Raw genomic sequence first — 14,900 nt, forward strand, 5'->3', positions numbered from 1 at the left:
CCTGGGGCGGCACCATCAGCGCTGGGTCAGCCTCCCATTAGGCACGCAAGTTTCCCTCCTGGGGGTCGGTGTCAAGCGCTGGGTAATCACACTGGTTTTGCTCTGACCTGATGCTCCCCACACGTGTCCCCTAGGCCTGGGTGTGGGGAGAGGGTCGGTTTGGTCTTGTCATTTCATGAGTGACTGAATACAGCCCTCACCACCGACCAGCAAAGAGTGTCTGGGTGCTGTGGGGCAATGGTGTTAGAAGACTACTGTTGGGACTTCCGTGGTGGTTCAGCGGCTCCCAGCGCGGGGGGGTCCCGGGTTTGATCTGTAATCAGGGAACTAGATCCCACATGACACAACTAGAGTTTGCATACCGCAACTGAAGATCCCGCATGTCGCAATGAAGACCGGGTGCAGCCAAATAAATAAATAAATAAATAAATATTTTTTAAAAAAAGACTATTGTTGACTTTCAGTAAAATGACTACCTTCCTTCAGGGTTGTTTATGAGGATTAAATGTACGTAAAATGCTTAACAGGGGACTGGGACTCACTTGAAAGATGGTTGTCTTCTCTTGCAGTTTCTTCCTGCTGCTGCTGCTTCTTGTGCTTCTTATATGCTATATATATATATATATATATATATATATATATATATTCATTCATTCTCTACCCCTCACCTCCTCCTCCCCTCCATTTCTGACAAAGCTGCCACCATTTGGTAAGGGACTGTAACTTCTCTCCAAAACTGATAGGAAAGTGAAAGGGTTTTTTTTAGATTGCCATCACACCCAATGTCATCACCTTAGCTCAGCCGGGGAGGTAAAGTCGAGTGAAAGGGACAGCTTAATAAATGTGGGGATGTTCCTCCCATCTTACTCCATCACACTCTAAAAAAGGTCACTTTCTCTTTAAATGCAAATTACCTCCTGCGAGCTCAGCTTCCACCCTTTCCGTTCCCGAGTTGGAAGAGTGCTGCGGAGGGCGGAGGGAACCCCCCACGGAAGCATCACTCCAGACCCCAAACCTCCAGGTCAGTTACCCACTTCGGGGGTGGGTGCAGAGGCGCAGTGACGCGGGTCTGATGCTCCATTTCGGATCCTGGCTCCCGAGCTGAGCGATCCATTTGGCACACGGCTTTGGAGATTGTGGGAAATAGATCCCAGGTCGCCCCCAGCCATTCCTGGGGAGCCGGGGCTCCCGCTACAGTTTTTCTATCGAGTCCCTAATTGAACCAAGCCGCTGCTGGGCCAGGCATTTGACGCGCTCCTGTCTCCCCTCCACCACCGCCCTCCCACACCAGTGCCAGCCAGCCCGGTACCAATTTAAATGCTTATGCCCCCAGCGCCACCGCCATCCCAGAGTGCGGAGTCGGGCTTGGTGGTGGAAGCTGGGAGTAAGCAGCTTGAGGAAACCCCGTAAAGGGCCTTCAGACCTCCATCTGGGGGGGCCTCCGCGGACCTGGGGCTGAAGGGGCGGGGCCGGGCGGGAGATCCAGCGGTGCCAGCCTCGGGCGCAGCCTTTGTTGGAGGCCCAGGCTGCCTGCTACGTGCCCGACCACCCGGCCCTCTCTGGCTGCAGCTGAAGCCAAGCGGGAACTTCCTGACTGGGGAGGGTGAAGCGGCTGGAAGTCTGTCCCAGGGAACTTCTGGGAGTCTCCTGGTGTTTGCCATTGGGGGTGGGGTGGAAGAGGAGGGATGCCAGTGCGGGGAAACCACACTGAGCCCTGCCAGTGTGCCACGGCTTCTGCCATTGTTGCCCATCCTCAGGGGGTTACTGCCTGACACTGGGGTCTTCCCAGGTGATGCCATCCACATCTCTGTCACCTTCCATGCTGAGGTTTGTCAGCGTCTGTCCAGGCAGTTGATAAATAGAACGGAGCCTAGTTAAGACACTCCTAATCCTCAGCCGGGCTCCTGCCAGCTCACATCCACCCTGTCTCCCCCTGCATTTCCTCTGCCAGCTCCGCCCCCTCAGCTACAGGGACAGGAAACCCCAGGAGCAGCAGCAGCGGGAAAAGAGTGTCTGGTCCAGCCCTTTGAGGCAGGGCCTAGGTTTTCAGGCTAAAACTGGAAGGCAAGGAGGACCTGGGGTGGGCCACAGAAGGTCCTTCAAATACACATCTATGACCCCAGCAGTAGGTGCTGGCACCTGGCCTTGCCCATACTGGGCAAGCTGAGGGGAGAGTTAGGAAGGTCTGGGGGCCATCCTTTGCAGCTCTCAGGGATGGCTGGGTGGAGGGATGGCTTTGCCCCTCACTATCTCAGTGGGACTGCCTCTCTCTCAGGGCCTGAGGCCTAGCCAGCATCCAATGGAGGACAAGAAGAAGAAAAGGAGTCCCAAGCCCTGCCTGACCCAGCCAGCCCAGCCCCCAGGCACACTACGCAGGGTCCCAGTGCCCACCAGCCACAGCGGCTCCTTGGCCCTGGGACTCCCTCATCTGCCATCCCCTAAGCAGCGGGCCAAGTTCAAGAGGTGGGTACAGAAGGGAAGCAGGGCAAGGAGGGAGGGACCCTAACTCTGGGCTGAGCCCTGTGGGCAGGAAGGTAAAGGGGGCCTTAGCCTACAGTTACTAAGCAGTAATCCATGCCTTCCCTGGGGCTCCTCCCACCCCCACTGCCCCCTGAGAACTCAGACCCAGTTCCTACTCTCAAGTGTGTTGGGAAAAGGCCAGGTGGGTCACTGGGATCACACAGTGTGATGATGCACCTCAGAGCAGGGAGTGAGCAAACTTCCAGGAAGTGAGTCAGAGAAGGCTGTTGGGCACACTGGAGAGGGAGAATGTTCTAAGCTGAGGGGCTTGCCTGGCAGAAGTATGGTAGAAAAATATTGCCTGGAAGGTTCCAGGAACCACAGGTGATTTGGTGGTCCTGGAGTGTCATGGGGTAGGAAATGGTGAGGGGATACTCGGGTGAACAATTTGAATTCTCTGGTTAATTTTTTTAATGATTGAAAATTTGCCTCCTACCCTATAGTGTCTGTGTTTGTTTCCACTACCCATGCGTTCTTTCTCTGATTACTGTGTTTCCCTGTGCCTTTGGCACCACCTGCCTGAGAGGCATGTTTGGAGATGGCCAAGTGGGGGTAGCTGAAGCTCAGGGCTGGGGCAGGGATAGTAGGAGACGCAACTGGAGAGGCAGGGGGGCCAAGCTGGAAAGATCATTCAGTGTTATCCCGAAGGCAATGGAAAATTCAAAAAAAAGGTTTTTACAAACAAGAGGGGCAGAAAGATATTTTTGGAAGAGGTAAGATGGCTTTCATGGTAATAAGGGAGTAACTGTCCCTGAGTTCACTGAGGACCGCTGAGGACAAGTGATTCACCCGGGGTCACAGGAAGAATGAGTGAGGTGCTCAGACTGGAACCCAGGAGCCCCATTCCAGGCATGGTTCTGGATGTATCACTGGCAGAAAAAGACTTCTTTTGACCTCTCACCCTCACCCTTCTTCATCCACTCCCTTCCCTTTACCCATCCCGGTGCCCAGAACAGGGCGAAACATCCATTTACGTTGGTGGGTGGATAGAAGGGTGAATTAGTGCATAGACAAATGGCACAGAAGACCCAGGGTTACCTGGCTGCCACTCACCCTGTGACCATGGCCATGCCCACCCACCCAGGGTCGGCAAGGAGAAATGCCGCCCAGTGCTGGCAGGAGGTGGGGGTGGCTCTGCAGGCACCCCCCTGCAGCACTCGTTCCTGACGGAGGTGACCGACGTCTATGAGATGGAAGGCGGGCTGCTGAACCTGCTCAATGATTTCCACTCAGGCCGGCTGCAGGCCTTCGGTGAGTCCAGGGGGCGGGGCTTAGAGGGCATGTAGGTGGGACTGGAGGGCTGGGTCTCTGGGGCATGGCTGGGTCTCTGGGGCGTGGCTGGGACCAGGGTCCCAAGCTTGCTCCCAGAGCTGACAGGTGCTGTCCAGGGAAAGAATGCTCCTTTGAGCAGTTGGAACACGTGCGGGAGATGCAGGAGAAGCTGGCCCGGCTGCACTTCAGCCTGGACGTGTGTGGAGAGGAGGAGGAGGAGGAGGAGGAGGAGGAGGACGGGGTCACTGAGGTGCTACCTGAGGAGCAGAAGAAGACGATGGCTGACCGCAACCTGGACCAGCTGCTCAGCAATGTGGGTCAGGGCTGGGTGCTTCAGTTCCTGGGGGCACCAGAGGGTGTGTGGAGGGGTACATGCTTCTAAGACCATTCCTGGCCCCTGGGTGAAAAGCTGGGGGTGCATGGAGCCAAAAGCTCTGGGCCTCTCAACCCCCCACCAGAAGATGAGCCCCAGAGCATCTGGAGTTTGACCTGGTGCCCCTCCTTACAAAAACTTCCCTTTCTCTCTCTGTTGACAGCTGGAAGATCTTAGTAATTCTATGTATCCTTTCTAGGGGACTTGACAGTGTGTGAGTGTGTGCACGCCTCCCAGAGATAAAATCAGCTTCGGCCTCCCCACCACCCTGCAGGAATCTTTACAGATAACCAACATCCTCACCCCTCTCAGTCCTACAGAATTAGCCACAAACTCCCCCTACCCAGGTAGAGGGTGCAGAAAGAATTCCCCAAATATTAGGAGAAAGAAAGGTGGTTGCAGGGAATATGTTTTACTTGCTTATCAAAATCTTTGCAAGTACTTTAGCTGACACCAATCCATGGCAAAGCTTGTCTGATGTCTTCCTATTCTTTCAGCACTGAACAATTCTTTTTACTGACTTAAATTATCTCCGCATCTAGTTCTATCAGAAGTAGTGCGGGTGCACGCTCCTGCATGATCTAAACCGAAAGCGAAGGGGGTAAGGCACCTAGCAAGAAGGGCAGGCGAGGACTGCAACCCCAGATCACGGAGCACTCCAGAGTCCCTGGCCCCCACCCCTTTGCGCAGTCGGGGAAACTGAGCCTGTGCAGGTTGGGAAAATAGGGCTGCAAGGACCCGGGTCCAGAGCATCACAATCCTTGACCGGCACAGACAGAAGCTGCACCTGGCTGAGAACGCCGAGCCTGAAGAGCCGTCAGCTGTGTAGGTGTCGGACCCAGGCTCAGACTGCCCCTTCTCATTCCCTTCAAACTGTGACTTTTTACGGACTCGATTGGGTGTTCCGTGGCCCCCCCAGGTGCTATGGGGGAGGGGGGCATTGGATGGAATTAAACCATAATGAAAGAAAGCGGCTCTGTGTCCTCCCTCCCCTCCTCGCGCCTTTACTCGGCAGGGGCGCCCGGGCCCCAGCTCTCGCGGGGACGCCCCTTTGCAACAAACTTCTGGTTTGGGAGGTCCCGCTCGGGGGGCTGGATTCCCCTGTGCTGCTCTGGGAGTGGGAGCTGGGGACAGGTGCCAGTTCGCCGCCAGCCCCGGGCAGGAGCCGAAAGGTTGCCGTGGAGACTGCGGGGCGGGGCCTGAGCAGGCCAGCACGGCGCAGACTGGTAACGCACTGCGCAGGCGCCGGGCGGGTCAGTTTGCGCCCGGATGGAGCGGGAACGGTTGGATCGGAAGGTGACGGCGCTGCAGGTGTGGTGCGGGGCGGGCGGGGGTGCGCATGATTCCTCCCCCCCACGGGATCTCGGACTGGGACCTTTGGACAAGATGAGGCTGTCACGTCTAGTAACCTGCCCGCGTGCCCACCTCTGAACCTACCGACCCAGCCTCACTGGCCTGAAGAATGCGGGGACCCCACGGACCCTCACGCGCCCCCCACTCCCACCACACACTCCTACGGGATCAGGGAAATGAAGGGAAGGGCCTTCAATCGAAGAGGTGGATCCAGTCCAGCACGCTCCCTCGAACCCCCAGAGCGCCAACACACAGCGTCACCTGTCCTCTCCCCGGGGCAGAGTCCTCTCTTGCAGACCTCTCCAGGAGAATCCCCCAAGATGCCCCCATGTTGCAGTGATAAGGGTTTTCTTTCCCGTCGTTCTCCACACCAGGCCTGCGTCCGGGGCTTCTTGGTCCGACGCCAGTTCCAGAGTCTTCGAGCTGAATATGAGGCTATTGTACGAGAGATCGAGGGTGATCTGGGCACGCTTCAGTGGACTGAGGGCTGGATTCCCAGGCCCCGATTTCTCCCAAAGGTACTACACACCCTAGAGGTAGAAGAGAGGGGGAAGAGGGACCTGGGCAAGGGATTCCACCCTTCATGCTGACAAGCTATTCTCATTGGAAAAGGCAGCAGACTCAACCTCCTCACACCCCAGTCCTTAATCCTTATCAACTTGTATGCTAAATCATGGCACCCAGACACTTGGAGGGTTTAGACTTGGGGCTCTCATACCTTTCTGACTGATTTCTCAGAAGGCAAAATCCCATCAGACCTGGAAAGCCGGAGAGAGGGTACCAAATCCAGAGCAGGAACTATGGAGCTGCTTCCCATGTAAAGAGCCTGAGAAAGAGGCCATCTGGGAGGAGATGATACTGAAGAAGTCAGGAGAGAGCTCAGCAAACTCAGGCAGTCTTCCCTGCAGAGATGATAGCCTATGGCTTCAGGATGAGCAGAGCAGGAGGACCAGGAAACCGAGCCAAGAGGAGACCAGAGACATGTCAAAGATGGAGAACCCAGGTACCTCTCTGCCTAGATCAGGGCAAGCCCCTGACCCTCTCTGGGCGTCAGCTTTCCCATCTGAAAAGTGAAAGGCTTCTGCTAGATAAGCTGCATCCCTTTCCTTCTTCCCTCTGCTTGGTTGGGGGCAACTCATGGGTGGGTAGGGGGAGGGTGCCAGGGTCTAATGCTAGGCCAGTGCCTACTGTCTGCCCCCTCAAGACTTTCTCCCTTCGTTCTTCCCTCCTTCACAGAAGCTGCAGGTCCAGGACTGCCCCACAGCCAGACTGAGCTCCAGGAGCTCCAGTACCACCGCAGCCACTTGGCTATGGAGCTGCTGTGGCTACAACAGGCCATCAATAGCCGTAAGGAGGTAGGCACTAATTTGGAGCCCTCTCTGCACATTTAGGGCCAAGGGTGGGGGTTAGGGAATAGCCTCCTGCCATGCCCAAGCAGGCCTGTCTGGTACAGTGTTCTCTTCTCCAACAGTACCTAATTCTCAAACAAACACTGAGATCCCCAGAGGCGAACCAGGCCAGAGACGAGCCCAGCTTGTGCCCAGACCATGGGGGACAGGGCTGTGAGAAAGCTGGGTCACGACCAGGCCCACCACTGGAAGACCAGTCCTACAGAACTACTAGAGAGCCAGACCACGTGGATGACTCCTGCTGGAGACTCAGGTCACAACCCCATAAAACCCCAGAAATACTGGCCACTACAGACAAAACCACTGCTGGGGCTAAGTACAGGGACCTATGCTACAGACAGGCAGGACCACAGCTGCCCACACCATCGGATAATCAGGCCATAGGGAAAAGGCTCACCAAAGAGCCAGAGTGTGGAGAACAGACCTTTGGAGGGACCTGCCTGCAGCTGACAAAACTACTAGAGGACGAGACCCACAAAGGCCTCAAATCTAGGGGCTACTGTTCTGGAAAGGCCAGGACACAGCTGCGCACACTCCGTGAGGACCCAGACATTGAAGACAACTCTCCCAGAGGGCCAGGCCAAAAAGATCCTGATTGCCAAAGAGCTGGGCCACGAGAGTTGGGCCTCTCGGAGGACCATGTCATCTGTGATGGGACTTTGGCAGAGCATGGTGGCCTGGATCTCCGGAAGACTAAACCACCCAAGGGCCAGACTCCCAGTGATAAAAGCTCCACAGGTAGAACCTCCAATGAATCTAGCCATGAAGGATGGAAAAACCAAAGGACTGTTCCATGGAGATCAAGGCCACCTGAGAAACTGTCTTCCACAGGGCCAGACCACACAGGAGAGGATCACTGGAGGGGGTGACTGGAAAACAGGACCACCGGGCTAGACCCTGGGGAACCAGGGAAGACCAGGTTCCAAAGGGGGATTCTATGAAAGGGCAATGAGGGAGACAGGACCTCATTGTAGCTCCCTGGTACCAGCTCTACCTCCTGCCCCTGCCCATGGGTACTGGTGGCTAATGAGGCCAAGAGAAGCTGGAGCACAGAGCTGGCACCAGTAGAGGTAGGAGGATACTTTCATCCTCTGCCTGTGGCTCAACCCAAATTTTGGGATAGGGCGCCACCTGGGGTGAGTAAAGTTGGGGGGCTGATGGAGAATAAAGGTTTTCCTTAGATTCTGAGCCTGGTTGTATTTGTCTTCTGCCGCTGGTCAGGACAGACTCTGGGACCTCCTGTTCACTTCCTGCTGACATGGGGCATCTTCCCCAGAGCTGGCTGGGAGCCACAGCCCAGGAGCAGACTAGCCGTCCTTGGGGAACAGCCCCCAAAGCTGATCTTCCTTTTAGCTCAGCCCTTGGGCTGCAGAGTGGCAAGGAGGCTGAGAATCCCTCCCTCCACCCAGTACTGGAACATCTGTGTTTCAGTGTGATCTCTGCCACTGCCTCTCTCACTGAGCCCCAGGCTCTTTCTTCATATATAGTGATCAGACCCACCGTACTCTTGTGAGGCCCCACCAAGAGCAGATTGGGTGAGACCCTGAATGCAGATAGAAGCTCCTATGGAGGCTCTCCCTGCCTTTCTGGGTGAGAGGGCAGGACTCCACCTCTGATTGGCACTGCTCCCAGCCCTGCCTTAGTTGCCTGGCAACAGCTCTGCGTCTCTAGCCGGGGACACGCTATGGCAGGTGGCAGTCCAAAAGCCAAGAGGGTAGTGGTGTACCAGAATGGGGACCCTTTCTCCCCAGGCCACCAGCTGGTGGTGACTCAACGCTGCTTCCCCACCCTGGAGACCTTCCTCTGTGAGGTGACATCAGCTGTGCAGGCCCCATTGGCCGTGCATGCTCTCTACATGTCTTGTCATGGCCACCCTGTCACCGACCTGGCAGACCTGCAGAACGGAGGGCAGTATGTGGCTGCTGGCTTTGAACGATTCTGCAAGCTCCCGTGAGTGGGCTGGGGCTGGTCAAAGAGCCTGGGGAGGGAGGTAATAGCAATAGCAACAGCATGTGTTCAGTACTTCCTATGTATCTCACGGAATACAGCAATCCTATGAAGAGGGTGGTCTTATCCCCATTTTTTGGAAGGGGAAATCAAGATAGTGAAATAACCTGCCTAAGAGTACATAAATAACACAAGTGGAGCCACAGTTCAAGTCAAAGTCTCACACTGATGTTCATGCCCATCCAGCCAGGACCAACCAGTGGGAAGAAGAACATTCTCCTGCTGGTTGAGCCCCTTTTTCCAAAGGCTCTTCCTGATTGGGTCCTTACCACCACCATGACCATCACCACCACCACTAAACACTCTAAATCCATCCATCACTTCCTCCCTGCTGTGTTTAGGCATCCCGTGCTCTCCATTAGGCTGGGATTATCCTTTACAGGGTGGGGCTATGCTTTCCAAGATGGGAGAATAAATAGTTTGAGTGTCTGAGCTTCCAGCTCAGATCTGGCTTCCAGGTCCTCCTCCGCTCTCAGCTGAGGTTGCTTGCTGTAACATTAAGGAGCCAGGAGTTGGGAGCTAGACAGACTTAGAGTCTGGGCTCTGTCACTTCCATGTTGCTTAGGTGAGTCACTTAACTTGCCCTCAGTCTCATACAAAATGAGATGAAACTGCACACCTCATGAATGAGAAAATTTCTGAGATACAGGAGGATCTCAACCTTTAATCTTGTGGTTTGTGTCTGAGACCCCAGACTGGATGTTCAGCCTGATACATAACCTAAGGCAGGTTCAAGTGTCAGCATCTGTTTCCGGACCGAGATGACTGAGGCTATTCCAGTGGGAAGGAAGACTTGGTGAACTGGGCCCCAGCCCCACACTCTGGCAGCTGCCGGGCTGTTGAGGACCCAGGCTCCCCAAGATGACCAGTGACCTATCTGTCCTTTCAGCTCTTTACACCCTAGAGGGGAGGATCCAAGTAGGAAGAGCAGCAGCCTACCAGTAAGTCCTGGGGCCTACCAGCCCCCAGCCCTCTGTTCTCCCATCCCCCTGGGGCTGCCCCCAATTTGGTCTGGGAAGTCAGGAGCCCTGGAAGCAGCAGGATCTGCCACTCTCCACACCTACTCTGGAGCCAGCTGCTAGCCTTCCCGGGGTGCAGGATTTCAAGACACTGTTCCTTGCACCGTTCCCAAACTTTTACTTTACTTTAGCTCCAGGCTATGGTCCTCAGAGGAAAGAGGAAGCTATAAAACAGAGAGATGGGAGGGGGTTAAGAATGTGACCTAGGGGAGGTAGAAGTACCCTTTGGTAAAAGGTGTGACCAGTCCCATCCCTCCTTGCCCCCTCTTCTGCCCCAGTCTGGTTTCTTTCCCTCACCCTACCCACTTTGGACTGACCTATCCCTGACAAAAGGCCTCAACTCGCTCCTGATCTGGGGGCCTGATGGGTTTCAGGGCCCTCCTGTGGTTCAGCAGCCATGTGATGGGGCCCTTGGACAGCGGCTACCTGCAGGTTCCCCCTGCTATATCCAGTGAGTGCCCTTGTTGGGGAGCAGGGGCAGAGATTTTTGTTTCAGTGAGACCAAGGAAAAGTGGGTGGATTTGTTCCAGGAGCCCCTGGTGACTGAGATATAAAAAGTCCAACATGCTTAATGGGTGAAAACCAACGCACTGGTTCTTGGCCCATCTTCTGGCCACTGTGCCATCCTTCTTCCTCTCACACGTAGGTAGTTCTGGGGACCCTTCCCCTTACCAGGCTGCTCTTTGTCCCAGTGTGTTCAGGAATGGGGATCTGTTAAGCCCCCCATTTAGCCTGAAGCTGTCCCAGGCTGCCAGCAAGGACTGGGAAGCAGTGTTGAAACTCCTGACTGAGAAGGTGAAATTACAGACCAGGGCTGCGCGCAAGTGAGTTTGGGGACTGCGGAGACCTGAATGTCCCCAAAGGGAGCCTCCCTACTGCTTTTCGCTGCCCTTGAGGATGAAAAGGCAAAAGGAAAGCATGTTTCCCCAAATGGGACTTCTTTCTGTGCCTCAGGGAGAGGCCCCTCCAGCCCAGCCCTCGGAGCCAGGGCAGAGCCTGGGTGACTGGCCCTGGTGCCCAGAGGGCCAGCAGCCAAAGGGCACCTTGAAATGGCTGTACCCACCCCCTTGTAGTCTGCTGAATATGAAGATCCATCTTGTTCACCGGCCCTTATGTACTCACCTCTCTCTCCCAGACTCTGCACCCTGGATGGGCTCCCACTGTCAGCAAGGGAGGCTCTGGTGAGCGGCCATTACTATGCGGCTGTTGGAGAGGATGGTTCAAGGCCCTCCCCTATCTGGTGCCTCGCCCCTCACTGCCCAGGGGCTGCTGGTATGTATGTGTGAGGTGGAGGGGTAGCAGGTTAGAGCAGAGGAAGCCACCCTGACGCCATGTCCTGCTCTGCCTCCTACAAGCCTTCTCCTTTTTCGCTGCAGGCAACCCCCAGACCCAAAGTCCAGGCTCCACAAGCAGGAGGTAGGTGAGGCAGGGGGTCATGGGGGGTGGGAAAGAAAAGGGGTGACTAGCTGAGTCCTCTTCCAGCTCAGCCTCTGAACTTATCTCACTGCATCCTCTCAATAATCTTGTGAAACAGAGATTATTATTCCCGTTTTCCAGAGGAGAAGCTGAAGTTCAGAGGAGTGAAGTGATTCGTTCAGGGTAACACAGTTATTGACAGGGGCCAGACCAGAAACGGGTCTGAAAGCCAGCTTATCTGGGCTCTGTGAAGATCTTCAGTACTCTGAGTTGCTGGACCTAATGCCAGGTTGGATGCTGGGAGAGGGAATCAGCATATCTGGCATAACAGGGTCCAAAGATGCTTATCAGCTCCCCATCTTATCCCAAGCCTGAGCCCTCCCAAGAGATGAGCCAGTGGGCATCGAGTGGGGGTAGGGGGATGCGGCCTGGTTTCACTGGGCATCTAGAATACCAGGCACCATCTGCCGTGTCCCTGGATAAGGCAGCCTGATGGAAGAGGGAGCAGGGAGGGAGGAGGCAGGCTATGAAGATGGATGGCATCTCCTCTTCCAAGCTCCCACCAGAAGCATTCAAACCTGGACTGGGAGTGGAGAAGGTAAGGACAGCCTGCACCCACGGCTCAAGCCCAGTGTTCCCTCCGCAGGCCATGGCCGCAGAGCGCAGGCAACCCAGTCCTCTCCAAAGGAAGCCAGGCAAATTGAGCCACCTGCTTTTTATGCCAGCCCCCAGCAAGCTTTTCAGCATGCTCCCCACTCTCTTGAGGGGATCCAAGAATCCAAGGCCTTCTCTGCCAGCCTCTAACAGTGACATAGGATGGTGCCTGCTATGCTGAGGGAGTTCCATGGGGGAAGAATGCCCAGGTTCAGAGCTGGTCCTGACTTCAGCACAACTGTCTCCTACTCCCCCATGTGCACGGCCAGTCCCTGCCTCTTCACAGGGACCTGGTTTATGAAAAGAAGCACATGGAAACTCAAAGCCATGACATTTCAGGGGTGGCATTTGGAAGGGGTGGGGATGGGGCCAAAGGCCTGCCTCTGAGCTAACCTGCCATCCTCTGAGGTCCTGGGTGAGGGGGAGGGGGAGGGGAGGGGAGGGGGCTGGTAGAGAGGGTCAAGGGAAAGAATGTGAGGGCTCCTCAGCCTGGGCATCGGCCTGTTACTTCCCACATCAGGAGTCAAGGGAGTGTATGGGGCTCCCCATGCAAGGACGGAGACAGCAGGGGCCCAGGGAGTAGCACATGATGAAGCCACCTGGACAGAGGAGCCCCTGGATCAGGTGGGCTGGGGCCGGAAGCCATATGTTGGGACAGGAGTTCTTTTTTTTTTTTAACATCTTTATTGGAGTATAATTGCTTTACAATGGTGTGTTAGTTTCTACTTTATAACAAAGTGAATCAGTTATACATATGTTCCCATATCTCTTCCCTCTTTTATCTCCCTCCCTCCCACCCTCCCTATCCGACCCCTCTAGGTGGTCACAAAGCACCGAGCTAATCTCCCTGTGCTATGCGGTTGCTTCCCACTAGCTATCTACTTTACGTTTGGTAGTGTATATGTGTCCATGCCACTCTCTCACTTTGTCACAGCTTACCCTTCCCCCTCCCCATATCCTCAAGTCCATTCTCTAGTAGGTCTGTGTCTTTATTCCCATCTTGCCACTAGGTTCTTCATGACCTTTTTTTTTTTTTTCCTTAGATTCCATATATATGTGTTAGCATACTATATTTGTTTTTCTCTTTCTGACTTACTTCACTCTGTATGACAGACTCTAGCTCCATCCACCTCACTACAAATAACTCCATTTCTTTTCTTTTTATGGCTGAGTAATAATATTCCATGTATATATGTGCCACATCTTCTTTATCCATTCATCCAATGATGGACACTTAGGTTGCTTCCATGTCCTGGCTATTGTAAATAGAGCTGCAATGAACATTTTGGTACATGACTCTTTTTGATTTCTCAGGGTATATGCCCAGTAGTGGGATTGCTGGGTCGTATGGTAGTTCTATTTTTAGTTTTTTTTTTTTTTTTTTTTAATATTTATTTATTTATTTATTTATTTTTGGCTGTGTTGGGTCTTCGTTTGTGCGCGAGGGCTTTCTGTAGTTGCGGCGAGCGGGGGCCACTCTTCATCGCGGTGCGCGGGCCTCTCTTGTTGCGGAGCACAGGCTCCAGACGCGCAGGCTCAGTAGTTGTGGCTCACGGGCCCAGTTGCTCCGCGGCATGTGGGATCTTCCCAGACCGGGGCTCGAACCCGTGTGCCCTGCATTGGCAGGCAGACTCTCAACCACTGCACCACCAGGGAAGCCCCTATTTTTAGTTTTTTAAGGAACCTCCATACTGTTCTCCATAGTGGCTGTATCAATTTACATTCCCACCAACAGTGCAAGAGTGTTCCCTTTTCTCCACACCCTCTCCAGCATTTATTGTTTCTAGATTTTTTGATGATGGCCATTCTGACTGGTATGAGATGATATCTCAGTGTAGTTTTGATTTGCATTTCTCTAATGATTAATGATGTTGAGCATTCTTTCATGTGTTTGTTGGCAATCTGTATATCTTCTTTGGAGAAATGTCTATTTAGGTCTTCTGCCCATTTTTGGATTGGGTTGTTTTTTTGTTGTTGAGCTGCATGAGCTGCTTGTAAATTTTGGAGATTAATCCTTTGTCAGTGGTTTCATTTGCAAATATTTTCTCCCATTCTGAGGGTTGTCTTTTGGTCTTGTTTATGGTTTCCTTTGCTGTGCAAAAGCTCCGAAGTTTCATTAGGTCCCATTTGTTTATTTTTGTTAGGGACAGGAGTTCTGAGCTGGAAACGGGCAGCTCTGGGTCCCAGAAACGGTTCTTCTCCCTTGTGACTGTGAGCAAATCTCCCAACCTCTCAGAGCCCGACTTCCTACCTTGTTGAATGAGAGGGCAGATGCTAATTTCTGGTCTCTTCCTTTCCTGGGGTGGGCAAACCCCAGGCTGAGGACTGGAGGCTGGACATGGGGTGCTAATGGCTCTGTTCTGTGTGGCCTTCTGCCTCCTCCAGAGGGCAGCACAGGTAGTGGAAGAGGCCCTGATCCTGGAAAGCCGGCCGGAGCTGGGGCAGCTCTCTCGGCCTCGGCCTCGGCCCCTGCTCCGCCATCTTGAGAGCCAGTAGCTGCAGCCAGGGACTGGGGACCGCCACTCTGCGGCCACCATTTATCCTCAGCCTCCAGCGGCCGGTTCTCGAGGAGCCAGGGCCTCCCCTGGGCTCACAGGGTGCGCTGCAGCCCCTCAGTCCCTCTTCTGCCCCTAAACCCACAGCCCAGCCTCCTTTCCGCTCTGAGCAGAGCAGCCCAGCCACAGAGGCCATTTCCTTATGAGGTTCTCCGGCCAGAGAGATGAGTAGCCAACGGAGCTTCAGGGAAAGAACACCAACTGGGGAGCGGGTCATCCCAATAAAAGAATACTCACTAACCTCCATCTGTTTACTACACATTTATTACAGACTACTGCTCGCCTGGCATTGCTCCATACGTTGGGGTCTGGCAGTGCAGGG

General features: G+C 54.4%; 3 protein-coding genes across 10 annotated transcripts; all 3 read left to right on the forward strand.

Moving 5' to 3' along the window:
* The first annotated feature begins 931 nt into the window (after positions 1–931).
* On the forward strand, positions 932–5,135 carry CCDC28B (coiled-coil domain containing 28B). Of its 4 annotated transcripts, none has more exons than XM_059896586.1 (6): positions 932–1,021; positions 2,276–2,463; positions 3,605–3,771; positions 3,909–4,105; positions 4,329–4,351; positions 4,940–5,135. In XM_059896586.1, the coding sequence occupies exons 2-6, from the start codon at positions 2,300–2,302 to the stop codon at positions 4,992–4,994; spliced, it is 606 nt and encodes a 201-aa protein (XP_059752569.1). In that variant the 5' UTR covers positions 932–1,021; positions 2,276–2,299; the 3' UTR covers positions 4,995–5,135. The 4 variants fall into 4 exon arrangements, with proteins under 4 accessions (XP_059752569.1, XP_059752595.1, XP_059752579.1 ...); XM_059896596.1 differs by lacking the exon at positions 932–1,021 and adding an exon at positions 1,950–2,064; XM_059896602.1 differs by lacking the exon at positions 932–1,021 and adding an exon at positions 2,087–2,183.
* Positions 5,136–5,337: 202 nt separating this feature from the next.
* On the forward strand, positions 5,338–8,109 carry IQCC (IQ motif containing C). 5 transcript variants are annotated; one of them, XM_059917925.1, is made up of 5 exons: positions 5,338–5,476; positions 5,893–6,036; positions 6,257–6,521; positions 6,755–6,873; positions 6,972–8,109. In XM_059917925.1, the coding sequence occupies exons 1-5, from the start codon at positions 5,435–5,437 to the stop codon at positions 7,794–7,796; spliced, it is 1,395 nt and encodes a 464-aa protein (XP_059773908.1). In that variant the 5' UTR covers positions 5,338–5,434; the 3' UTR covers positions 7,797–8,109. The 5 variants fall into 5 exon arrangements, with proteins under 5 accessions (XP_059773908.1, XP_059773916.1, XP_059773897.1 ...); XM_059917933.1 differs by having other exon boundaries at positions 5,339–5,476; positions 6,990–8,109; XM_059917914.1 differs by having other exon boundaries at positions 5,340–6,036; positions 6,275–6,521.
* A 502-nt stretch (positions 8,110–8,611) lies between these two features.
* DCDC2B (doublecortin domain containing 2B) lies at positions 8,612–14,824 on the forward strand. Its single transcript, XM_059917959.1, is given in 11 exon segments — positions 8,612–8,877; positions 9,824–9,875; positions 10,328–10,404; positions 10,646–10,777; positions 11,089–11,168; positions 11,171–11,225; positions 11,330–11,373; positions 12,016–12,127; positions 12,527–12,647; positions 14,409–14,454; positions 14,457–14,824. Coding segments are annotated over 11 exon segments (1,038 nt in total). The 3' UTR covers positions 14,510–14,824.
* Positions 14,825–14,900: the final 76 nt, after the last annotated feature.

This window comes from Balaenoptera ricei, chromosome 1 (genome assembly GCF_028023285.1).
Source record: "Balaenoptera ricei isolate mBalRic1 chromosome 1, mBalRic1.hap2, whole genome shotgun sequence".
Taxonomy (NCBI): domain Eukaryota; kingdom Metazoa; phylum Chordata; class Mammalia; order Artiodactyla; family Balaenopteridae; genus Balaenoptera; species Balaenoptera ricei.

What these genes read in the sequence shown, in the direction of transcription:
- CCDC28B (XM_059896586.1), top strand. Translation starts at nt 2,300, where the DNA reads ATGGAGGACAAGAAGAAGAAAAGGAGTCCCAAGCCCTGCCTGACCCAG. An exon ending in CAGCGGGCCAAGTTCAAGAG is followed by an intron (nt 2,464 to 3,604) that starts GTGGGTACAGAA and finishes CCACCCACCCAG; the next exon opens with GGTCGGCAAGGAGAAATGCC. An exon ending in TGGACCAGCTGCTCAGCAAT is followed by an intron (nt 4,106 to 4,328) that starts GTGGGTCAGGGC and finishes CTCTGTTGACAG; the next exon opens with CTGGAAGATCTTAGTAATTC.
- IQCC (XM_059917897.1), top strand. Translation starts at nt 5,695, where the DNA reads ATGAAGGGAAGGGCCTTCAATCGAAGAGGTGGATCCAGTCCAGCACGC. An exon ending in GTCAAAGATGGAGAACCCAG is followed by an intron (nt 6,522 to 6,754) that starts GTACCTCTCTGC and finishes CCTCCTTCACAG; the next exon opens with AAGCTGCAGGTCCAGGACTG. An exon ending in CCATCAATAGCCGTAAGGAG is followed by an intron (nt 6,874 to 6,971) that starts GTAGGCACTAAT and finishes TGTCTGGTACAG; the next exon opens with TGTTCTCTTCTCCAACAGTA.